Consider the following 26,256-nt stretch of genomic DNA (forward strand, 5'->3'; position numbering starts at 1 on the left):
CCTCCTTTATGGGTGCTTAACCCTAACCCCCCTGCAAGTGCCTAAACCTAATCCCCACTTCCCTGCAGCCTAAACCTAAATCTCCCAGGGGGGGGGGGGGCTAATCCTAATCCCCCCCCCTTCCCCTAGCCTAACCCCAACCCTCCCGGTTTACCTTTGTTTCCTATGTCGGGCTCCCGGGATTTCAACGCCTATCATTAGTCAGTCCCCTGTCGGGATTACACAGTCGGGGAGCTGGTGGTCAGCATTTCGACCGTCGGCTTCCTGACTGCATCCCCAAAGGAGGAGAGAAGGGATGGGGTGGGGGGGGTGTACAGGAAATTCCTATATAAGGAAATCAATTCACCATTTAAAAATAAGCATCTCCAGGCAACAAGGGGAAAAAAAAAAAACAGCATACCAATGCATAGTATGCCCATTTCTCAGAAATCCCAGGAGTCCAGACAGCAGCAATACTGATGAGGGGGCAGCAAATACTCTAACGCATATGGGATTAGAAGGTGTACGGGGCAATCCGAGATCACTTAATACATCTCTGCGGCTACTTAGGTTGCCAAGTAAAACGTGGACGGATATTTAAAACGGCAACTGCTTGCTTTTCTATAAATCAACCCATTGCAGGCCCGAGATTATTTTAAATGTCTCCGTATTTTACAGGTTGCTAATTACATCCCCGCATTGCTAGTTGCCATGACAGTCAAATGCGGCACCTGGACAGCTTTTTTTTTTTTTTCTCGACGGCTGGCTCTGTCAGCTCCGATTGTGAATGTCTCACTAGCAAAGTGCTTCTTTGGGAGTGACGGAAGTCTGCGTGGGATGACAAGTGAATTTAGCGATAGGTTATGGCTGACGGGACATCAAGTGAGAGGAAGCGTGTGGGGGCGTGCAGGAGTGGAGCGAAAGAGACAGACAGAGGGGGGTCCGAGGGTACAATGGCTGGGGTGGGAATCAGAGCTTGATTCACCAGTGTGCATGCTGATACAGGCACAGATGGGTCATTTTGTCTGACTGTATATGGAAAGAAAAAAAATAAATAAAAATGAAAGGAGATTGCAAATTCTGGTCATTAACGTATTAAAACACCCTTCAAAAAAAAGGTACATCGAGTGGACTTACCGCCCACACACAGTGGAGGCACTAGTGATGTCACTGAGGCACGAGGCACTGAAGAACCCACACAATGTCCTAACAGGCCCCTCCACTCCAATACCAGCACTTATTTTAGATTTCAGCTCCTGCACTCTAGAACAGGTGACATACAGTGTATATATATATATTATATTATACTATACATTATACACACACACACACACACACACACACTGTTGGGCAATCACTTGTCTTCAGGAGCAATTATAGACCAGTGCACCTTTATGCAGATGCTTCAAGGATTTTAAAATCAACAGTCATTGTACCTTATGATAAGAATTTACTTCACAAGGTTGTTGACTCCAGGAAAACATCTTTAAAAGACAATTAAAGTCTGCACAATATTATTTTACGGTAACTTGGAATTGCCAGCACACAATTGCACTTTTAACTATATTGAATCATTGTAAATATCACCACATCTGGCATACCCGGGTATGTTACAGCCAGCGTCAGAACAAGAAGGGAGCGCCGAGAGGCAAAACATCACAAAATATAGTTACAATACAATGACAAAACGAGTTTAAGGTCTCCTGTGGATTCCCCAGGGTCACAAATTAATGCAAACTATCATTTTGTAGTTCCATATTACATCAAAACAGTCTACGCCAGTGGTTCCCAAACTGGGTGCCTCAGGACACTCTCAGGGGTGCCTCAGGACACTCTCAGGGGTGCCTCAGGACACTCTCAGGGGTGCCTCAGGACACTCTCAGGGGTGCCTCAGGACACTCTCAGGGGTGCCTCAGGACACTCTCAGGGGTGCCTCAGGTTGGTGGTCCAGCACCAAATCAAACTATTTATGGACAATGTAAGAGACAAAAACCTAAAAATGTGGACAAACAGAAGTGCAACTCTGCCCACCACCACATTACTGACCCTAATGCTGGGCATACACAGCCAGATAAAATGTCTGTCAGACCGACAGACATTTTATCTGGCAGGCTGCCAGCCGCAGATGTCCCCGGCATACACTGAGAGAAATCTCACAGTGTATAACCCGACATCCGCGCTCTGCCCCCGGGGGAGGAGACATTTCCCTGTTCCTTCCGAAGGAACACAGGAAATGTCTGTCTGTCGGCCGCGCTGGGCATACACTGCCCGATGCGGCCGACAGTTTACCGGGTAAATATCGCATCGGACGGGCATGCTGGACAATCCTACATGCCCGACGAGCAATATTTAACCCTCGGTCGCCCCCCCACACGCTACAATTATCGGGGCGATCCGCCTGATATCGGCGGATCGCCCCGATAATTGTAGCGTGTATGGCCAGCATAAGAATGACAGGTAAGCACAATTTACTTTTTTCTGAATTTCTCAATAACAAACATTTGGCCTAGGGTGGGCGTAAACATTTTGATACTCTAGGGTACCATGATTCAAGAAAGTTTGGGAACCACTGGTATACACAGCTATACATCTCATAATAGGTATATGTTATTGATTTGATTCCTAGTGTAATGGAACGTCAACCACGCGAGGGAGAAGATTGAAGAAGAAACATGAATCGTAGACATAAAGAAGAACAGAAAAGTTATTGCCACCTCTGACCCAAATGCCGGAATCTCCAGCTTTGGAAATGTTTATTTATACAGAGATCTAATACCCACGATGTCCAGGCTCAGTATATCGTAAAGTACAGATATGGACAGCTCTCTGCAGTGGTGTGGGTTGGAATTTGACTGCACAACCTGTAGGAATGAGTATCATGCAAACAATGGGATGTCTGCAGAATCTAGAGAGGTTGCATGAAGTAGAGAATATACCAAGGGGCTTATGTAAAAGGTTGCGTGCTGCAGCCTCTGCGGACACTCCTGCGAGTCTTTCCGTATTTTTAAAGCAGCAATTATTTTAAAGGAGAAACCAAGCTGGGTTTGCCTTTAAAATAATTGCTGATTTAAAAAAATACGGAAAGATTTGCAGGAGTTCCGGCAGAGGCTGCATCTCGCAACCTATTACATAAGCCGCCATGTCTGAGACCACAGCAGGTAAATTTCACAGCCACACTTTTAAAATGGCGGAAGAGAAGATGTGTTGCAAGAATGCAGAAGGACGCAACGCAAGCGTCGGGTAACTATTTGTGACTAACAATAGCCTCAGAAGGCATAGACTTTCAGCTGATATTTTCTTACACCTCTCGTTGCCTCATAGTAATAAGTACCCATCTAGAGACGTGCCTGACAGAGTAATCCAATTGTTGTTCCGTTCGGACGCACGTGCAGTGTGCGCGCGCCCGACAGCACCAGGTTTAGAAGCTCAAAGTGACAAAACTCGCCTAGTGTACTGCTTTGGACGTCCAAAGTGCAACATCTAGCAGTCAGCGAGCAGAATGTGTCTACCCGCGGCTATGCGCACTTGAAAGGAGCAACAATTGAGTTGCTCAGTCAGGAGCCCTATAAAAGAATTGAACGCCTCCTAAATACACACAAAATCTATGTGTTACTTAAGCGTAATACAGTTTTTGGGTATTTCACAGCAAAGTAAAGGAGCACAGATATCTGCATTATCTAGCACAGGGTGAGAGGGTATGCGTTCGGCATCCCGGCGGTCAGGATGCAGACACCGGTCAGAATCTGGGCGCCGGCATCCCGAAGGTAAGTAACGTGGGTGGGGGGTTATGTTTAGGGGTTGGGCACTAGGGAGAGGGTTAGGCATCAGGAAGGGAGCATTAAGATTAGGGTGTGGGGAGGGGGAGGTTAGGTTTAGGCACAAGGGGGGCAGGTTAGGTTTAGGCACCGTAAAAGGGGAGTTAGGTTTAGGGTGCGGGGAGGGGGAGGTTAGGTTCAGGCACTAGGGAGGGGAAGTTAGGGTTAGGCACCAAAGAGGAAGGGTAGAGAGATGGGGAGGGTTAGCATACCGACCAGCAAGTGACGGTAAGTTAACCCGGTCGGGATCCCAGCGTCGAGATTCTGAACGCCAGGATTCCGACTATCGGTATTTCATACAGATTCCAGTGAGAGTACATCGAAATATGGCTGCCGCTGTACATGGCGAGAATAGTCGAGTAACCACAGAGAGCTCGTAGATCAAACCGATATTTCACCTACACCAACTAGTACAAAAACAAATAAAAGGAAACAAAAATGGAGATTAACCATCAAAGGTTTGATGCAGAGTTGAACGAGCACTCAGATACAATACATTCCCTCACTTACTGGCCAAGAAAGGACTTGAACGTACATTTTCCTTCTGTGAGTGACATTTACGAAGGAAAAAGTAGAGAAAAAAAAAAAAGTAACAACCTTGAAGAACTTTTTTTTTTCTCCTTGAGCCACGAGATGTATTTAATCACATTAGCATTTATGTTCCCCGGTTTCTGCGACCATTGTACTGGAGTGATCCCTGCATTAAGAACCACGCCACCGCGCTAGGTCTATAGATTAACCATAGTACCGGATGGGATTTTTTTTTCAGCAGATAAAGACAAAACCAAAAAATCCTGTTCGATCCTAAGGTAGTGCAGAAACTAAATGCAGCGTGTCAGGTGGTCGCTAATGGTATTGTTGCTCGTTTTCATTTAAAGGGTTTGAGTAAAATTTAGATAGCATATTACGTGTCTATAAAAGCAGTGTTGAGTATCATACAGGGTTGGAAAAAAAAATAATAAAGTTTGCTTTTTTGTTTAAACCAGATTTTTTTTTGTATTAATGTTTTAATGAAAAAAAATTTAACCCTGCTTATTATATTAATACTATGAAACATTACTATATATTAGAAACCCTGATTAACAATTTTTTAATGCTTTCTAAAATTAACAATCCAAAATTAGGATTGTTTTAGCTCATCAAAACAGAGCCAAGACTAAGGGGTCTATGTACTAAGCCTTGGGACCATATTCAATTAGGTACAAGAATAGCAAAAATCACACACCTATGCACCTCCAGAGCATGACCAATTTTTCCTAAAAATCCATATTTTTAGGAAAAATGTTCGGGAAATGCTCTGGGACCCGGCGGCACCCCTCCTAATGACTTATTAAGCAATTGGAAGTTTCCAATTAGCTTAATTAGTCAGCAAATACTCACCTTCTTCTCCCTCCAGCATCAGGAGCCGGTCTCCTACAGCAGCAGTGTGTGTAAGTATGCCTAATACCCCTTTTGCACCGGCCTAAAAATCCCGGGTTAATGCACATCAACCCGTAATTTTTGTCTGTGTAAATGAACCACCCAGATCCAGGGATGCGGGGATCAAACTGGGGTACTTTGCAGGGTTGGTCACGGGTCGTTCCCGTAAACGGCGTGATCCAGGTCACGATGACAAAGATCATGCCACGTGCCGCCCGATTGGCCGGCTTCAGTGGCGCTTGGAGATGACATCTCCAAGCGTCCACTGCAAACCCGGGCTCTGGCGTGAACGGCGCCGTCTCGGGAATTTTCTGGGTCGGTGCTGCAGTATGAAAGGGGTAAGTTCCGGGTCTGATCCGGATTGGAACCCTGTTCCAACCCCCGGGTCAGACGCGGAATTTTCATATAAAGGTGGTATAAGTGATCGTGTGTGCGAGAGTCTGTGTGACCCCCAAGTGTGTGTGTGAACCCCCCCCCCCCCGAAGGTAGCTGCACAGAAAACTACTTCTACCAGCAGCCACACCCCCTCCAAGCAGCCCCACTCGACTCCCAATAACCCCCTTCCCTGTGCAAAGATGGAGTGGAGATGATCGGGAGCTGTGAAGACCAACGGACCGGTAAGGTTTTTTTTTTTTTTTTTCCCTCGTACTGCAGGATATTCAGTGCTGAAAACCCTGCGCGGATTCTCTCTTTTTAATTGAATACCGCGGGTATTGGAGGCACGCATACCAGCCGAATTCCACAATTTGGCGTGAGGTCTGCCTAATTTTTTTGTGAATAAAACCTAGCTACCAATTGTATATGCCCCTTGAAGAGAGATAAAATGGATATAAAGTACCAACCAATCAGCTCATGTCACTATACAGGCTGTGTTTGAAAAATGAGTTGAGAGCTGATTAGTTGGTACTTTATCTATATCCACGGCTTAGTACATAGACCCCCAAGTCTTACTTCCTTTCACTCATCTCAGTAGGACTGACTGTTTTGAACTGAAATAAACATGAAGTAGATTAAACCATGGGGTATTTCTCTGTGTATTGCCTCTTTAATGTGTAGGAGTTGTTTACCCATTAAGATTGAGAATGTTAGTTGTGGTTTTCTCCTGTCCCATAGGATGGTTAGGGGAGTAGTTTGTGGAGTCTTAGCTTTGCTAGGTAATTTAGTACCGCTCTGATCTTGTTCACCCTCCGAATTCTCTGTTGTGTGTGAATTTACTGTATTGGTTCAGCCCACTCAAATGAAGACCACAAGCAACAAGAATGTAGAATAAAACCAGGGGATCCCCTTATAACAGACTTTTATTTTAATTTTACTGATTTATTTCTTTAAGTGAGAGCGTAGAGCCTGTGGTCACAGCATAATAAAACTAATATATATATATGTGTGTAACAGGTTCTGGGTGACGGGGAGCTGTGGCTGGCGGGGAGAGCACCTATACAGGCTGGATACCCCCGATGTATGAATTAGAGGGTGAGTTCTGGTAACTTACAGAACAGGAGGGAGCTTATCTTTATATGCATCACTATTCGCTACATCTGGTACGCAGAAATATTTATTTACTATCCACTCTAAATGGCTGAAATTACTACACTATAATATATGTATGGGCTTGGCTGGAGCCTTTTCATTTAAGGTCCATATAAGAGGGTACCTATCTCCGGAATCTATTGTCAGTTGTTTCCTGACCATATGAGGGAGACCTGGACATCAGATAAGCTTTATTGAAAGTTTTTGTTTGGTACACACATTACTTATTTTGAGCACTATTTGCTGTTATTTAAATACTACACTATTAGGCGCACGTCTTCTTATTTTTCAGTATATATATATATATATATAAATATATATATATATATATATATATATATATATATATACACACACACACACACACACATACATCTACAGTCAGGTGCATAAATATTGGGACATTGACAGAATTTTCATATTTTGGCCTCTATTCACCACCACAATGGCTTTGAAAGGAAACAAACAAAATGTGCTTTAACTGCAGACTTTCAGATTTAATTTGAGGGTAATTACATCCAAATCAGGTGAACGGTGTAGGAATTACAATGGTTTCTATATGTGCGTCCCACTTTTTAAGGGGCCAACAGTAATGGGACAAACTAAACAATCCTAAATCTATCTTTCACTTTTTAATACTTTGTTGCAAATCCTTTGCAGGCAATTACAGCCTGAAGTCTGGAACGCATAGACATCACCAGAACGCTGGGTTTCATCCCTGGTGATGCTCTGCCAGGCCTCTACTGCAAATGTCTTCAGTTCCTGCTTGTTCTTGGGGCATTTTACCTTCAGTTTTGTCTTCATCAAGTGAAATGCATGCTCAAATCGGATTCAGGTCAGGGGACTGACTTGGCCATTGCGTAACATTCAACTTTTTAGCCTTAAAAAACTCTTTGGTTGCTTTTGCAGTATGCTTCGGGTCATTGTCCAGCTGCACTGCGAAGCGCCGTCCAATGAGTTCTGAAGCATTTGACTGAATATGAGCATATAATATTGCCCGAAACACTTCAGAATTCATTCTGCTGCTTTTGTCAGCAGTCACATCATCAATAAATACAAGGGAACTAGTTCCATTGGCAGCCATACATGCCCACGCCATGACACTACCACCACCATGCTTCACTGATGAGGTGGTATGTTTTGGATCATGAGCAGTTCCTTTCCTTCTCCATACTCTTCTCTTCTCATCACTCTGGTACAAGTTGATCTTTGTCTCATCTGTCCATAGGATGTTGTCCCAGAACTGTAATGGCTTTTTTAGATGTTGTTTGGCAAACTCTAATCTGGTCTTCCTGTTTTTGTGGCTCACCAATGGTTTACATCTTGTGGTGAACCTTCTATATTCACTCTTGTGAAGTCTTCTCTTGATTGTTGACTTTGACACATATACACCTACCTCCTGGAGAGTGTTCTTGATTTGGCCAACTGTTGTGAAGGGGTTTTTCTTCACCAGGGAAATAATTCTTCTGTCATCCACCACAGTTATTTTCCGTGGTCTTCCGGGTCTTTTGGTGTTGCTGAGCTCTCCAGTGCGTTCTTTCTTTTTAAGAATGTTCCAAACAGTTGATTTGGCCACACCTAATGTTTTTGCTATCTCTCTGATGGGTTTGTTTTGATTTTTCAGCCTAATGATGGCTTGCTTCACTGATAGTGACAGCTCTTTGGATCTCATATTGAGAGTTGACAGCAACTGATTCCAAATGCAAATGTCACACCTAGAATCAACTCCAGACCTTTTACCTGCTTAATTGATAATGAAATAATGAGGGAATAGCCCACACCTGTCCATGAAATAGCTTTTGAGTTGATAGTCCCATTACTTTGGGCCCCTTAAAAAGTGGGAGGCACATATAGAAACCGTTGTAATTCCTACACCGTTCACCTGATTTGGATGTAATTACCCTCAAATTAAATCTGAAAGTCTGCAGTTAAAGCACATCTTGTTTGTTTCATTTCAAAGCCATTGTGGTGGTGAATAGAGGCCAAAATATGAAAATTGTGTCAATGTCCCAATATTTATGCATTTATGCACCTGAGAGTGTGTGTGTGTGTGTGTGTGTGTGTGTGTGTGTGTTATATTTAATTTATTTTAACAAAAACATTTGGTTTAAACCAGCCAACTCTGGTATGATGATATGTCAACATATTGTCCCTGGTGGCCCAGCAGTCACTTACCTGCTCTTGATGGCGAAAGCGGAAGGGCCAGATTAAGACCTTTAGAGGCTGCAAGCACTTACAAGATATTGGTGCCCCCCATAAATGTTTTGCACCCCAAAAAAAAAAAAATTGAAGAAACCCCCACCCCCCCCATCTGGCAACACTGTACTGAGCGCCGCTGCACTCACTTTCAGTAGACGACTGAACAGGACAGCCGACATGACCAAGAAAAGAATGATCACATGATCCTCGGTATACCGTGTGGGAGTTTGCCATTTACCAGATTCTAATTTTGTTGTATTACCAAGATTAATGTATATCATTAACATCTATTACTACTATTTTTATTATTGTATATAGCCCCTTTTTGTGGAACCTGGTTCAGCTGCACCAGTTGTGGTTTTGCACCATATGGTCCATTTATTAATCCGGCACTGGAAAATTTCTGTGGTGCCCTAAGCATGTGCTTATTTTGGTTTAAGACTAATCCAGCCCTGGCAGCAGCAACTTCTGGCTGACTGGTGGACCAGACCTCTGATCCTCTGAATTTCGGGTGAGTATTTCTCTCCTGTCCCAAACCCCCTACCCCTCCCTCTAGTGCTTAACCCTAATACAGCCTAACTCTAACCTCCCTTCGCAGCCTAATCCTAATGTCGACATTTTGCCTGTAGACATTCTGAGTATTAAGATACATTGCCTGTCGACATCATAACTGCCAACATTTTGATTGTCAGCCTTTTGACTACATCTCATAAAAGTGTTACCCTACCACATATATAATATCAGTAGCTGTCATTTTATAGAAACTGCTCCATACATTTTTAAAGAGACTACATTTTATGATTTAAGCAGAGTGGTGCTGGAAAATATTTTATGCTAAATAAAAAATAAAATAAAAAAAAAGGGATAGGAATTATGTATTTAGCCATAATTAGCGACAGCCAGGAAGGACAAGTGCACTAATTAGCATTAAAACCTAAATTGCGGAGTTAACCTCTTTTAGAACTATAAAACAAAAATAATAAAAAATAAATAAATCTGTTAATACCGCAATTTAAATAATATAAATATATTGCAGGGACAATAAAGCTCATCAGCAGTAGAGATACTAGCTCGGAACGTTAAGCTGGGCCATTTATTGCAGATGCAAGCCTGCTTTCAGTTCCTATGTAAAATAAAACGTTTAAAAATAGATATAATTAAGCTAATTGAAATTCTTTATTCAAAAGAATAAATTTTTTTTATTTTTATTTCAAAACATTATCGCCAACCTGCGAAACTTGTTAATATGGAAATGATATCGGGAAGCGGTTGCCAGTGAATGTTACCGCCACAGCAGGGCTATTGCTGGAGGTAATGCGGGCGTGCACAGCGAAACGAAAGAAAAAGCCCTATCTTTGGTGAAAACAACCATCTCTATTGGCAATAGGGATTGTCCTTCGATAAATCTACCGATAAACAAAATAAAAAAACGTTCATGTTTGCTCCTAAAGCTGGGTACATACTAAACGATTGTGTACCCAGCGATGCCACCCACGATCCCAGGGCAGATGGGCTGACATATCGGGCGTTCCGGTGCCCGACTGCCCCCATATGCCGGCCCCCGCCGCATAGAGCTGCATGGATAGTCAGCCGCATCTCCTGATCTTCCTGCATGCGCAAAAGATCAGGCGATGCGGCTGACGACCCCGGGGGAGCGCGCACTACACCATGTCGTGCATACACGACTTGTTCCGATGCATCGGTCAAATAGTTAGCAATATTGTGTAGGGGCCTTTAGAGAAATAGGAGGAAGGGTTCATCCACAAATTCATGGGGTAGAGTATCATAACTATGGGAGGGGAGGGGGAATTCATTTCTTTTGTTTTTCAATTGTAGAGATCAGGGAATGAACCGCTTATTTAGCACCTGGAACATCAGGCGATATTCTGCTACAACTGTATGTGAAATGCAGGAAGAATTAATTCATCCAAAATACTCAAGCACGCATTACGCTGGCCGTTCAGCTGTAGTGGATAGATGGGAAGTGTGCAGAAATGTTAATGACCTGCCTTACCTGGGGGAACCATCAATCAGGCACGGTGACTTCAGCCAATTCAACAGAAGCTCTTACTCAGCACTTCCGTCCATCACGCTACATAACGGCAATTATACATTCCACTTATCAAGAGGTTATGCAGCAACTGAGACTGTATTTCTGCAAGTATATATTAGCCCTGTTAAAGGCTCATATACTGTATATGGGATTAGGCTACCCTTCCTGTAAATTACAAGTACATCTGAAGATGTAGAAGGTCAGTGATCATATAATAGCACAGGGTGAATACTTTTATAAGGTCACAAAAATACAAAGCAAACTCTAAAATCCGTAATAATTCACTATCTAGGGAGTTAAGGGGCCCATACACCTAAAGCGCATTTTCCTGATTCCCCGATCTGACTGGCGAACCGTCGTGAAATTCTGCATTTAAAAATCCCCGACTTGCTTATTCCAACCATTTTGTGGTCAGGATCGAGATCTTTCAACACGTTTCCTGATTCCCCGACCCCACCATCGGCAGAACGGAAAATTGCCCCAATCCGTCGTAGATGTATGGGGACAAATACCTAATAATACACATACTATAGTGAAACAGGAACCCATATTGTACCATTGCCGCGATTGTCAATTTAAATTTTGTATAGAATCCAATACATCTGTATGCAGCCGAACGTCCCAATAAACCAGCAATGTATGTATTTCATCGATTGCTGATTTCTATCAAAAAAAGCGGTTGCAATGGCTAAATCACGTTGTCCAACATGTTGAATGTCCCCCGCGATCAATCGGGGCTGTGGTGTATGGAGGCAGTCAGCCGATTTGCCAATCCGTTCCTAGTAAAATTATGAGCCTTTCCAGACGGACCGATCTGTCATTTGCTGAAAATTCTTACACTCTTACACACACTCACACACACACTCACACACACACACACACTAAGCTCCAGCCTGATAGACAGCCATATGTGAGGCAGGGCCGGCCTCTGTTCCCAGAAAAGGGAGCGCGTCGCCCCAGATTTCTGGGAGTGTCGAGGACATGGTCTATGTTACTGGCCTCTGCAACAGAGCTGCAAGAGGCTATCTGAGTAATCAGATTGCGGATGGTATCACATAAAATCAGATGCTGTATTAGGCCGCAGAACTCGGATCTGTGATGCAGTCGGGAGTCGTCTTTTTACACCAGACTCCCCTTGCTGCATTTGCATATGAGTTGTACATTACAGCACAGCCATGCACAGCCGCTTCCCTGCGGCTGTGCTACACCATACAACTGCCAATCATGCCCCATTTTTTTTTTTTTAATGAGAATATCAAAATTACTAGTTAGCTATTAATACATGGATTGTATACCGATGTCAGTAACCTGTGGACTTAGAGCTGTAGCGCTAGACGTCCCATTACTCCAGCTGGCAATGTATATCGGGACATGCAGCTCCGCAAAAGCTGATGTGAGACTGCTGGTTCTTTCAGAAGCGATTAATATAAAAATTTGCCTGCACGTATCTGACTTGAGAAACATTCACTGTATATAAAAGAGTCACTGGCAAGAAGGATTTTTATTTTTTAACCTAGTGACAAATTTTTACCTCAGCAAAGCAAGCATTGTTATGTCTATGTATTACAAACAGTCATAACGCAGACCCTGAACTACTTATTTAGTGCACATAGTATGCAAGATTCAGCGCATGCGCCACGTTACAAGTAGAGATTTGCGGTTCGGTTTTACTCTGATATGTTCGGATCTAAATAGCATCATATTGGCTGGCACGTGTTTTGGATAGCCAATAAGAGAAATCCGAACTTGCGATAATTTGGCGATAAGAACCGAATAAAACCGAACCCGCACATCTCGAATTATAAGGTTATATATAGTCTGAAGCCATTTAGATTATTTTCAGTCCACACAACCTTAAACAACAAATCCCAGCAGCAGTTATTGGCAGCACAGGCGGTGTAATGGTTAGCGTTACTGCCTCACAGCACTGAGGTCATGGGTTCGATTCTCACTACGGCCCTAAGTGTGTGGAGTTTGTATATTCTACCAGTGCTTGCGTGGGTTTCCGCCGGGTGGTCCGGTTTCCTCCAAAAATATACTGGTAGGTTAACTGGCTCCCCACAAAATTGACCACAGTGTGTATGTTTGTGAGCATGTGGTAGGGAATATAGGGGAGGCAATCGGGAAGCCGACTGCCTAAATACCGGCAGCCGGCTGTCATTTCCCGGCAAGGGTGAAATGCCGGGCGTCCAGATGTTAGGCACCCCCCCGGGGGACTTAGGTTTAGGCAGCGGGGGAGGGGGGATTAGCGTTAGGCACTTGGGGGGTAAGTTAGGGTTAGGCGGATTAGGTTAGTAAATAATTACCTATCCACGATCGGGATCTCCAGCGCTGTCGGGCTTCCGCTGCGTCGCACTCTGCTCCTGTCGGGCTGCCGCTGACGGGAATCGAACCCCCCGCCATGCGGCCGGCGGTATTTCATACCAATTCCGGAATATAGAGTGTAAGCTCCACTGGGGCGCTGCGGAATATGTGTGCGCTATATAAATAACTGATAATAATAATAGTAGGCACAGAAAACAGTACTGGTAGGTTTGGTATAAACACACCAGATTGATACACTACACTGCACCAACCCATGGAGTCATCCATACCAACGCATCTTACTCACACTAAATGCTACAAATATAAATATTTTACCACCTCAATTCCTGCAAAGAGAACAAAAGACTGTAAAATAAAGATTATAGCCAAATAATCTGAAATACACTGTGCCCATATCACTGAAGGCCCAGCAATGTAACATCACTCCAATTCTATCCGTGAACTACAATATATTTGTTTGCTGGCGTCTTGAAAGCCCTGTACATCGTCTACAAACTGAAGCACCAAACCACAGAATTTTTAGCGGTTTTGTAAACCACAATCGATCTGTTTTACGGAAGTTTTGTGGCGATTTTTTTTCTCTCTACCATAAACCTGCTACATCTATCTGGCCAGAAAAGGGATACACTCTACACTTATAATAAGGGCAATCATTATGTATTGAATAAGGAGACAGATAACATTGATAATTCTCTTATGGGAGAAAAACGAATTTATTAAATTTACTAGTTTAATAGACGAGAGTCACTGCAATCTCAGCCCCCCACTTAGCCCCACCTCTTCTCTGGCTGGCTCCGCCCCCTCTAGGCTGCCACCCTCCTAGGACTGTGTACACAAAAGTGCGAGCCCAGGGTCAAGTTGTGGTGTGTTGCCAGTATTTCCACTCAGTTATATATAACGGCAACTTGCCGCCCTCACGGTTAATTAAATTCCCCCCTAAGTGCACTATGATTCCTCTCCTTCTGATTGACCAGCTAGCAGAAACAGAATAGTTTTAGCTCTCTCGCCTCTCACATTCACCTCATTATTTTGTCGGGTTTGCAACGGTTTCTAAGCCAGTCAATTAGTACATCTTGGGTTTCCATATTTGTAATGGTAAAAACACTGTTGATCAATCAATGATGTATTCTATACTTTAGTGTGGTTTCCAGGCCTGTTTGAGCTTAGTAAATCTGTGGGATGCAATCGCACCAGTAAACCGCAGCAAATCCCCTGGCATTTCAAACCCACTTTTGTCATATTTGCAACAATAAGGTATTGAAGGTGAAAAGTGTTTAGGCCGCATGTCTTGGTGTTTTTTTTTGTAAAATAAAAAAAAAGTTTACAGGCGAAAAGTCTTGTTACCCAACCCCCAGAAGAGCTAGTTACCTCAGAAACTATGGGTTAGATTCAATTGAACGCATATTAAATAACGCCGGGAGGGAGCTCCCGGAGCTATCAAATTCTGCGTGCTGTTAGGTCGGAGAATACCCGTTCTCCCGCCCCTCGCTCAGGGTGTTCAGTTGCGAGAACAGGCATTCTCCGACTAACCTTCCCGGCGCGATGCTATTTCCGCCGCACTAAGGGCAGAAAACAGTACCGCGCCTGCACTTTTGTCGGATTTCCGCTCGCAGCCCTGAAGGGGTGCAAGAAGAAATCCTTAACAGCGCACTGAAGTGAACAGCTCCCGGAGCTATAAAATTCGCGTTCAATTGAATCGAGCCCAATGGGCAGTCACTAACGTCTTTCTAACATTAATGCCATGGCTCCCAAACTGGGTGTCACGGGGCACTTTCAGGGGTACTATGGGTCACTGTGATTTATAGTGAATGCCACTGGCAGCCTCCAGTACTGGATTTGCCTATCATAAAATACATGGGCAAACAGAAGTGCAACCCTCTACTACAACATACAGTAACTGAACCTAAGAATGACAGGTGAGGACAGTATACTTAATAAAATACAATTTTGCTGCATTTCTCAATAAGAAACTTTTGCCGTAGGGGGTGCCGTGAAAAAAAAAATGCTGGTACTCTAGGTCACCATTATTCACGAAAGTTTTGGACTCACTGCATTAGTGAGCAGCAACAATGTAACACATTCCAAAGCCTACACCAAAATATACTATCCCAATAGGTGGATATTTTTCAATTACCAGGTCCTAAGAAAAAAAAAAATAAACATTCACAGCCAACACAAATAGATTACAGATTTTTAACTAAAAAAAAATAAAAAATGCACTCTAATGTGAATCTCGTCCTTATAGAAGATCAATGCTATAAAACGTATCATTTTAAAGAAAACTTTTCATCAAATGACAGGTTTATAATGACAACCATGTTCCCAATATATTAAAAATAAGCTTGTTCATTCAAGCAGATGTGAAAAGAATGTGCAAACTGAAAACATTATTATTATTTATATATATATATTTTTTTTTATTACTTATTTTTTTTATTATTATTTAGTTTTTATTATTATTATTATTTATTTATTTTTCAAAAGGGTTATTTTGGCGCCCTTTATAGGCCCTAAGCAGCTGGCTGACCCACTCAGTAGTTCGGTCCTGGACCAGTCAATGCTTCTGCATGATTGACCTGGCACACGCAAGACAGTGGCAGCTCCTCTATGCCGTCACAGTCCGCTGTATGCAGCAGTGAGTAATACATTCCTTAGATCAGGATGGGGGAATTCGTCACCATGAATGAGGTTTAACGGATTGAAGCTATTTAAAGGATGCGATAGTGATGTAATGTGAGGGAACGTGATTACCTCTCCATATAGTGGGTTCACGTTAACTAATTCACTACCAGTGTATAATCCAGCTTCCTACTTCCTTTTTAGAGGCATTGACCCTCATGAATGTCTTCATGTTTTCCTTTCACAAAAAAAAGATCACTGCACGCTACAAGAAGTAATCATGTTTCACGGTTGTTTCGTATTCAAACCCAAAAGCCGGTCATGGTATAAACAAATTAGCAGATTTAACTTTGGAACCAACCGCAATGAAAGAATACGATCTATTTGCGAGTGCTTAAAATAGCCCCAATGGCTACTCTGGAAGAAGGAACGCATACCATAGCTACGGAGCAGGGATCGACATATTGTAGAACCTGGGAGCCGAGCAAATCAAAAATAAAAAAAGTTTGTGACATTTGCTAATAAATATGACCGTGCATGAAGCCCCCTCCCCAGCTTACCCCTCTTATAGACATTCACAACTCATTCATTCCCTCCTCAGCATCATCACAGCTCACTCAGTCCCACCAACCATCCAACTGCCCCCTCATCCTCCTCCTCATATACCCCCGATCCAGGTGTCCCCTGCATTACTACCACCATCCTGCCCTGCTCCTTATCAGAATGTCACCCTAATCATCCCTACAATCGTCATAATTAACCCTCCCTCATCCTCAGTCAACATTAACATACTCATCATTAAATCCTCCCTGAATTATCATCATTACCAAAATTGTTCATCACAAACCATTCCAACACTAACCATGGTATTATGAACTCACCACAAGACTTCCCCAGAGGGCTGGGCCACCACGGTGCCCGAATGATCAGAAAACTATGGAATCTGAACTGTTCCCCAGCGAGCAAGGTTAAATTTTGCGCTCCAGAAGGCCATGCACAGCTCATTCTGGGCAGTCAATAAGGACCGTTATGTAACCATCTCCTCAAGAACAGCCGTACTGATGCCCCAATTGATGCATGGCACGGACCCACCAGGAGTACAGTACCATGGGCCTATTTTTAGGCACCTGGCTGACCTAGCATCTGGGGTTTGTCGAGTTCTGCCGTACAAGCTTCCTATAAATAATATAGATCCGCAATGTATATCACACAGCACGACATCCTTGTAGACAAGAAGTGGGTCACCCGTCAGGTATCTCTGTACAGTGAGTGTATGTATCTCTGTATTAGTCACAGCATAAAACACATGTTCCAACTGAATGTATTACAGCACAACGCCAGGACAAGGTGCATTTTCCAGAACCCCCGAGCCCATGCATAATACCTGTAACATCACAATGAAACATGAAATGGCTTTGCGAAGCATCCTGTATTTCTGAATAACAAATGGACACAGCCATTAAGAGAAATGGTCGCGCAGTTCTGAAAAATTCTTGTATGAATTATACAGCTTGTAACACTGGCGACGCACGTTACAATATCATTCATCTGACATTGCAGTGTGTAAAAGGACAACAACAAAAAATATAGTACTGAAACTGAAGTTTACGCCGGGTGTCGCAGTCGCCTTGTGCGTGGTCACTTTAGTAAGTTAACTGCAATGTACGAACAGTAGCAGACACAACATTTTTTGTAAAACCAGCTATTAAACTATGCCCCTATGTCACACTTGCATTATTACTTCGGTATTATTTTAGTTGTTGGTGTAGGAAGACATTCCAGAGACCCGGATATCATGTGACCATTTTGAACCAATGTCCTGAAAGCTGACAGCTTGATGAGATCACAGGATTTCTGTCACTTAAGCACGCACCTTCCAAGACAGAGGCTGTTCAACACTTTCATTAATAGCCATGATTATTATAAAACTTTTATCTATAATACGTGCACACCACCTAACCATTACCGCAGTCCTCAGAGCAACACACACACTGGATGGAAACTTTATACTGAAGGTAATAAAGGTGAATACAGAAGGAAACTATACAACTGTAACTCTAATATATTTATATTATATACATACACAACCAATCGTCTGTTCAGATTATTTTTAAATTAATTGGTTCAGTATTTTTATTCAACTAATCATCATTGTTTCATAGAAAATTTAATGATACACTGTTGTATTGTCCCACCGACCAATAACCCATTATACAGGGATTTACTGTGAACAAGACAAGTTGCACAGATTCTACACCCCCACTCACCTGCCATCTACATCAATATTACCCGTCTCCGCCACGAGAGCTGTGCACCTGTCCATACATCTCCCCACACACTATAATGTACTGCCACGCACATCTGTCTCCTGTAATATATGGCTTGGCTGCTTGCAGCTGGAGCCTGAGTGACCCAATAGCAGAGGCTGCAGCAGAACACCATCGTTCCTTATTACAGTAATATACCCCAGTAAAACGTCAATAGAGGGTTACCTCATCCGAGTGTTGTCATTTCCTGATGCTTTACATCATTTTTATGTCACTGGATCCAAACAGTATGGCTTGTTGGTAATGAATACAAATGCAATCCTCCTATGATGTGTGCACACTGAAATATCACTTGTCACCTATGTCTCTATACGAGTGCATTCACCTGTCCATCTGTCACATAGGTCCCCCCAAAGTTCATTCCCCTTTCTTAAAGCAGGCGTCTCAGGTATGCAACAATATGGGTGATGCCTCCGACTCTCAGCGACAATTTTGCCTTACATAGTACCACTACCGTCGTACAAATCAGGTGTCGTCTTATGCCAAATAGCACACCCCAAAACGCAACCACTCTACAAAATCTCATTATTACATACCCAAATACCACTACATAAAGGAAGCACATTGATGTCAGTGACAATAATATTGTTAGCCTGGACATATGAAACAACCCAATATTACTGTCACATAGGGATACAAATAAAATTATTTTAATAAGAATAATTTATAAACGGTCACTGTTCACTTACTTCAGAAGACATTACCTTGTTCCATACACAAACGAGAGCATTTACAAGTCATTTGTAATCTTAGTATATCAGAATAACATTTTCTTCACCAAACTGGATTTTCTTCTTTTTTTATGGCCTACGGGAATTTTCTTAAACCAAATAATTTCTGATGAGATCTTGGTTACCACTTACTAGCGCTACTGATTATACCAGCTTCGCTAATTGACTGTACATGCAAAACTTCTAATTAGTCACTTACCCTCTATGGTCACAGACAGTACCTCAGTATATGCTTTTATCTATAATAGGTGCAGAAGGTGCACACCACCTGCAGTCCTCAGAGCAGCTGTCATTGACAACCTATAGCAGTGGTCGGGGAACATTTGGGATAAAACTGAAATTCCTGGGGGTAATGGATGCAGTGCTGGAGGTGCACGTGAACCGGTTGCGCCACTGCACCCGGCGCCAGTGACCTCCAGCCCGGCGCCACAGGGAGGCTCTAAGCCGGACGCCCGCTGAGATGTTATTACCAGCGGGCGCCCGGCTCCTTCTCTGCAGCGCTGCGTTAGCCGGAGTTCTCTTCTGAACTCCAGCTTCCGGCTCTCTCCATGCGCACTATGGGAGAGATGTCATGATGTCTCCCATAGTTCCGAGGAGCAACCGGGCGGACGCAGGAGCGGGGATTAAGGTGTTTTTTGTTTTTTTTGTACAAGCGGCACTACAGGGGCATAACTATGGGGGCAATGCTACAGGGACATAACTATGAGGGCACTGCTACAGGGGCATAACTATGAGGGCACTGCTACAGGGGCATAACTATGAGGGCACTGCTACAGGGGCATAACTATGAGGGCACTGCTACAGGGGCATAACTATGAGGGCACTGCTACAGGGGCATAACTATGAGGGCACTACTAGAGGATTCCCTTCCTTTCAAATCAAGGGGGTAACATCGGCGTATCTAAATATATTTTGGGGTAAAAGGTAAAAAAGTTCCCTGACCTATAGTCTTGTAATGTGCAATATAAGTTCTGTGACCCCCAAAATGGTTTTAACATGATTGTTATGCATCCCAAACCATCAGAGGCCCCTGAAGCAGATTCCTACTTTAGAGAACACACATTCCGAGCACCCCAATACCAATCAGTGTTCTCCCCAGGCTGAAACAGCCCAACGCCCGGTACTTCCCCCAACCGCATTCCCGGTCACCCTCCGCCTCCTGGTGTGGAATGCTGGCCTCTAAAGCGACCATAGGCTAAAGAAGCCTAATAACGCTTCAGAGGCAAGCGTTCCCAGTGATGCACTGCGCGGGCGACGTCAGGACTTCACCCGCGACGTGAAGAGCCTACCCTGCGCGTCTGCTAGATCCAGTCAGAGCGAGGCAGCGGGAGTGGGAGCGCCGCTGCCGAGCATGTGCATGTAAGTGCTGGGCTGGAGCCAGCCTGGGGGCACTGCATATGGGGCCAGCCTGGGGGCACTGCATAAAGGCAAAACAAAACTACAGGGGGCAATGTATAAAGGGGATAACTACAGGGGGCACTGCATAATCGGCACTTTTGACAGAGCCAGTGGGGGAGCAGCCTGAGACCTGTCGGGCTGGAATGGTAAGGGAGGGCAGTATTCTCCCCAGGCTGTTTTTTTGCGGGTGCACCACCTGGCACTTTGGGAGCCTGCAAATGGGGACAGTATCTGGGAGCTGTATAAAAAGGACCACATCCAACAGACTTTGTAGCATTTCATAATCAGACAACTGGGCCTCTAATAAGAGGAGAATTAATATATAAAATGTTATTTCAAGTTTAAAATCATTATAGGTCAGGGTTTAAAACATTTTATTATTGCGAAGGCCCCACCCAGCTACTTCTTGATACCACCCGGCTGGAAAAAAATTCTGGGGAGAACACGGTCAATGGTATCTCAGGACTTAATATCACTTTCATGTCTCGGTTCTATTCCCATATCACAAAAAAAAAAAAATAATAATTCCAGAGCCTCCGCCTGCCCCTGTAACATTGATGCCACATGCTACTCCATTTACCAATGCCCCCTCCATATTGATGCCACACACTAATCATACAATTGTACTGCCTTCACCTGTCACTGCCATAGTGATGCTAGCACTACCCCATTATACCAATGAAGAGCCTTCACCTGTCACTATCACCGTGATGCCTCAAACTAAGACACTCTACCAATAGAACCTCCACCTGTCACCATCACCCTGATGCCTCAAACTAACCCATGATACCAATACAGAGCCTCCACCTGTCACATTCATCCTAAGGGGAGGGAATTAGGTTAGTCAATACTTAAGTTAGGGACGATCGGGATTTTCACCCATGTCGGGCAGCCGCTGTCGGGATTCCAACCACCGAACAGGCGTCCGGTGGTAAATCTTACAGATTCCTCTCACACTAACCCATGAGACCAATACAGAGCCTTCATCTGTCACATTCACCCTGATGCCTCACACTAATGGTGCGTACACACTAGACGATATGCTCCCTGAGCGATATCGTCTAGTGTGTCCCCGCAGGGTGTGCTCAATGTCGTTCATGACATTGAGCACACCCGCTGAACGATACCATTAACGATATCGTTCAGCGCCGGGCACTCTCCCCCATTCCCCAACATGCAGCAACCTGACGACATTGTCAGGTGGGCTTGCATGTTATCCCAATGAACGATGATGACGAACGACCCGCGGGAACGCGCGTCATCGTTCATCGTTTTTGTGTAAAAAATGGACGATACAGTGGACGACTGAACGGTAACGATATCGTTATCGTTCAGTCGTCCACTTTAATTGCCCAGTGTGTATGCACCATAAGCCATGGTACCAATACAGAGCCTCCACCTGTCATCGTCATTCTGATGCCACACACTAACCCATGATACCAATACAGAGCCTCCACCTGTCACATTCATCCTGATGCCTCACACTACTCTATTTTACCAAAACAGAGCCTTTACTTGTCACCATCTTAATGACAAACACTATTCAAAAACTGAGCCCCCACTTGTCAGCATCATCCTGATGTCACACGTTTCTCCATTACACCAATAGAGCCTCTACTTTTCACTATCTTGATAACACACACATTAGCCCCATCACAGCAGTACAGCGAGCCTCTACTGTTTTCCTTAATGACACACACTCATTCCTTGCCATTATATCCATGCAGTGACTCCCCCTTACCATTCACACCAATGCCAGTCACTGCCACTGACATTTACTACTGTGCGCCAATGCAGAGCCTTCATCTGCCCCTCTTGCCAGTCACTACTATTGGAATACCTTACAGTATGTCACCATGCCAATCCCTCCTGCCAGTCACTACATGCCAGTGCAGAGCACATCTGCAGAGCCTCCGAGTACCTCCTGCTAGTCACTACCATTGGTATACCTTACTGTATGCCCACCATGCCAGTGCAGAGCCCCCCTGTCCCTCATGCCAGTCACTACCTTTGGCATTACAGCATGTACCCATGCCAGTGCAGAGCCTCCACCTGTTACCCATGTTAGCAGCTCCACCTGGCACATACTCACTTCCTCTGCAGGGTGGTGGCCGGGCTGTTGGTGGTGCTGTGTCCGGGACTAGAGCTGCGGGAGGTGCCCCGGTTGGTGCGGGAGGGGTCCCGGGCCCGGTGGTGGTGTGTCGGTGCGGAGTAAGCCGGGTAGCCCGGCTGGTGATGCTGCGGGTGGTGGTGGTGGTGAGGGTGCTGTGGGTGATGCTGGTGATGCCCGTAGCCCCCGCACCCTCCCCCGCCCGGCTCCCTGTAGTCTTGCCGGTGCTGCTCTCTCTCCGCCCGGCTGGCCTGGTTCTCCCTCAGCTCCCGGTTCTCCTGGCTGACCCGGTCCAGCTGCACCTCCAGCTCCTCGATGCGGCGCCGCTGGGTCTCCAGCAGCTTCTGCTGGCTCTCGATGATGTTATTGAGCTCCAGTAGGTACTCAACGGCCCGGTTCGGGGACTCCTGCCCCCCGGGGTTGGCGCCCGAGCCGGCTCCCCCTTCCATGGCCGCCGTGTGGGGTGACGGAGCTCGGCTGCGGGGCTGCTCAGGTCGGGCGGCCGGGCATGGTGCCGGGGGCGGAGCGCACGATGCTACCGCGGCGAGTGCTGCAGAGTCACTGCGCACTGACAGGCGGGAGGAGCCTGGGGGGCGAGAGGCGAAGCGCGTCACTGCCCGCAGCCAGCCAATCGCGGGGTGGGGGGCGGGAGCCATCGGAGATCGGAAGCCAATCGAGTGGCGGTGTGGGCGAAGTAAGCCCCGCCTACCTCCGACCTGTCAGATGTGACACCTGTGGGGGCTGCGCGGGAGATGCGGACTACAACTCCCATCATTCCTCGGGAGAGCGGGACCCAAAAATGAAAATAAATAGCAGAGCCAGGGCAAGCTGCTGTGGAAACACGTGTATGCTGCAGCTTGGCAGCTCTGGTGTGTGTGTGTTCACTGGCTGTCAGTGAGCTGTCAGAGGATGCAATTCCTCCTGCATTATATCAACATTGCTACCAGGGATCTGAGGCATGTGAGGACGGAACAGTCTTCAGCAACTGCTTTTCCCACTTATTTTTCAGGTGCAATAAGCGAGGCTAAATGAAATACACCATTTATAATGGCCAATCTTTAATGCATAATGGAAATTCAGCTAGTACAATAAATAATACAGCAAAATTCTCACAATCAGAATTAAAGAACTCAAATCAGCGTCTAACAGCTGTGGATTTAAATAGAAGTGAAAATAAAAACCATGTTGTATATATTACAGCATGTGCGTACAAATGCCATAAAGGTGGAGAGTCGCCTCCAAAGGGTTTGGAAAGATATTTATAGGGGTATTCAATATGAAGTGAAAACGCCGTTTCTGTGAGGTTTTTGCTTGGGTGACGTCATTTTCGCCGGTTTTACTTTTACACCGTATTTAATTTGAAAACTTTTCGCCGGTGCGAAAAGTATATTGCATTCAACCCTGCGAAAAAGTATCACCAAGGAATGGGTGGTGAAAAAAAGTTCAGAATTGGGGTGCAACATTTCAGAAACCACCCTGCAACCTTCAGACAGTCCCCCAAAGGTAAACTGTGTAAAAAAAAAAAAAACCTCAGAGGACCCCAATTTGGGGGCAAAAAAAAAAATTGGGGGATACAAAGTTAAAAACTAGTGAACTACAATCTAGGGGGGTCCCCAAGTATGCCCCAGGTGTTTTTTTCATTGCAGGTGTTTGTGGCAGGTGGATTTTTCACGATTTTTTAAAACTTCACTTTAGCAACTTTTAAATATGCTCACCCCAATTTTCAAGTACCCCAAATTTGCTGGGACTACTTATTTTCAGCAAAAAAAACTTCTAAATACTATTCTTCACCACCTTCCCAAATCCCCAAAATAGCAGCTACTGAGCCCGTTTCAAGACCCCAAAAACCTTCAGCAGGGCTAATCGGGGGTATCCAGAGTGATCCCCCATGTCAGAGCATCTTTTTGGGGGTGTTAGGGTGATTTCCCCAAAAATCATAGAAGTTTTCGCTGATTTCTCTTTCGCCAAGTGCCGTTTTCGCCGATTTCATATTGAATACGGGTATAATCGGGGTCGCGCGTGATACTTTTTCGCTGGCAAAAGCTCCGATGTGCAATGAAAACTTCGACGGCGAGGTTAACGTTTCATATTGAATACCCCTGTTAGACTTAACTTTATTTTATATATATTATTTTTATCCTGGCGCCGGGGTACTGACAGGTGTTGGGATTCTGGGGCTGGTATTCTAAGCTCCGGCATCACCTATGTCAGGATATTGACTGCATCCCGCCAAAATCATTATTCTCTTTTATTAGTAAAATTAGGCTGGGCGGAATTAATGTATAATTTAATAAGTTAGTAATATTAATTATATTAAGGGGCAATATTGTTAATTGAGTATAATAAAAAAAAGCAGCGCCGTAACTAAGGTAGTGCGACCAGTGCTATGGCACAGGGCACCGCAGGGCAGGGGGCACTGCTCAGGCCTGTCAATTTTCCTATTTATTATCAGTCTCACTTGTAGCTTCCTCTTTTATCCCCAGCATCTCCTGGCTTCTCCTATCTATTCCCTGATCCTTCCCCATGTGGCCATGGCCCCTTTTCACATGCACAATCTTATGCCCCTATTTAAAAAATCAAGGGGGAGGGGGGCGCAAATGCTCTCTCTGGCACAGGGCACCAAATAGTCTAGTTACGGCTCTGAAAAATTGTATTTGCGACAATGGCAACAGTAATAATTTTGTGGCTCTATTAATGATGCCCACATCATAAAATAATAATCGTTATCCCTGTCATAGACACACTGCTTGCTGTACCAGGCCTGCCTGTATGCGTGTGCCCTGTGCAACTAACATGCCCTTCGATGGATGGCAGTATCTGTGCAGCAGACCAGCGGTGCCCAGGTGCCATGTTCAGGTACATGTAGCAGAGAAATGCTGGGTCCCCGTGGATCATATATACACGGGTGCAGAAAGCGCCACAACCCTAACATAAGACCATATGAAATGTACATGCTTTATTGTAACCCATTCAGACCGTGATTCTGAGTCACACGCGCTGCCGATGTCAGGTGTAATGGAGCGATTTTATTCTTCTAGATAGTGTGCGCACATAGTCAAAGTTGTGATTGAGGACAGGGGCGCCGAGAGGAGGGGGAGCGGGTACAATTTACCCTGTCCGGGGCTTCCTGCGGGGCCCGGGTCCGATGCCGCCCCCCTCCCTCACAGCAGCCCAGCACACAGCGTGGGAGGCTGAGCAGCAGCCACAGCAGTCTCCTATGCCTGTGCGGGGGAGCGATCACACAGATCACGCCCCCCTGGCTTTGTGCCGGGCTGAGAGAGCTCAGAGCGCCCGGCGCTGAAAATCGTTTTGTTTTTTTTCCCCGAAGGGGGCGTGGCCACGCCTCCCACGATTAGGCCACGCCCCCTGTTACCCGGGCCCGCCGCGGCTCTTGGCGGGCCTGATTGAGGAATACGAGAGACGCATGATCTCATAAATGTGTTTAAAATGTATTGGGCAGTGACAAAGAGGTGGCTTAGAGCACGCACAGAGATGGCACGCATTATGGGCGTGTTATGGAAGTGTGGGTGTATTGGTGACAGTAGTTGCGTACAGAGACGCTGAGCCACTTACATAGGTGGAATGGAGTGTCTAAACGAATTTTGTACAGTTTTAAATGTGAATGATTTTAATATCAATTTGGTTTTTAGTATAAGCCCCGCAGAAATCACCTTTTTAGATCTTACTATTTATATAGAGATTGACAATATTTGTACTAAAATATATAAAAAGGAAACCGACTCAAATTCCTACA

The 26,256-nt window shown here is 44.8% G+C and overlaps 1 protein-coding gene across 2 annotated transcripts in view; it reads right to left on the reverse strand.

Moving 5' to 3' along the window:
* Window positions 1–23,060, reverse strand: part of IQSEC2 (IQ motif and Sec7 domain ArfGEF 2) — a 203,614-nt gene extending 180,554 nt beyond the window's left edge. For both annotated transcript variants that reach the window (XM_088453404.1, XM_088453402.1), the window contains exon 1: window positions 22,485–23,060. In XM_088453404.1, coding sequence (XP_088309530.1) covers window positions 22,485–22,951 — 467 coding nt within the window. In that variant the 5' untranslated portion in view covers window positions 22,952–23,060. The remainder of the gene's footprint in view (window positions 1–22,484) is intronic.
* Window positions 23,061–26,256: the final 3,196 nt, after the last annotated feature.

This window comes from Taudactylus pleione, unplaced genomic scaffold, assembly GCF_031769625.1.
Source record: "Taudactylus pleione unplaced genomic scaffold, aTauple2 ptg000579l, whole genome shotgun sequence".
Classification (NCBI taxonomy): Eukaryota; Metazoa; Chordata; class Amphibia; order Anura; family Myobatrachidae; genus Taudactylus; species Taudactylus pleione.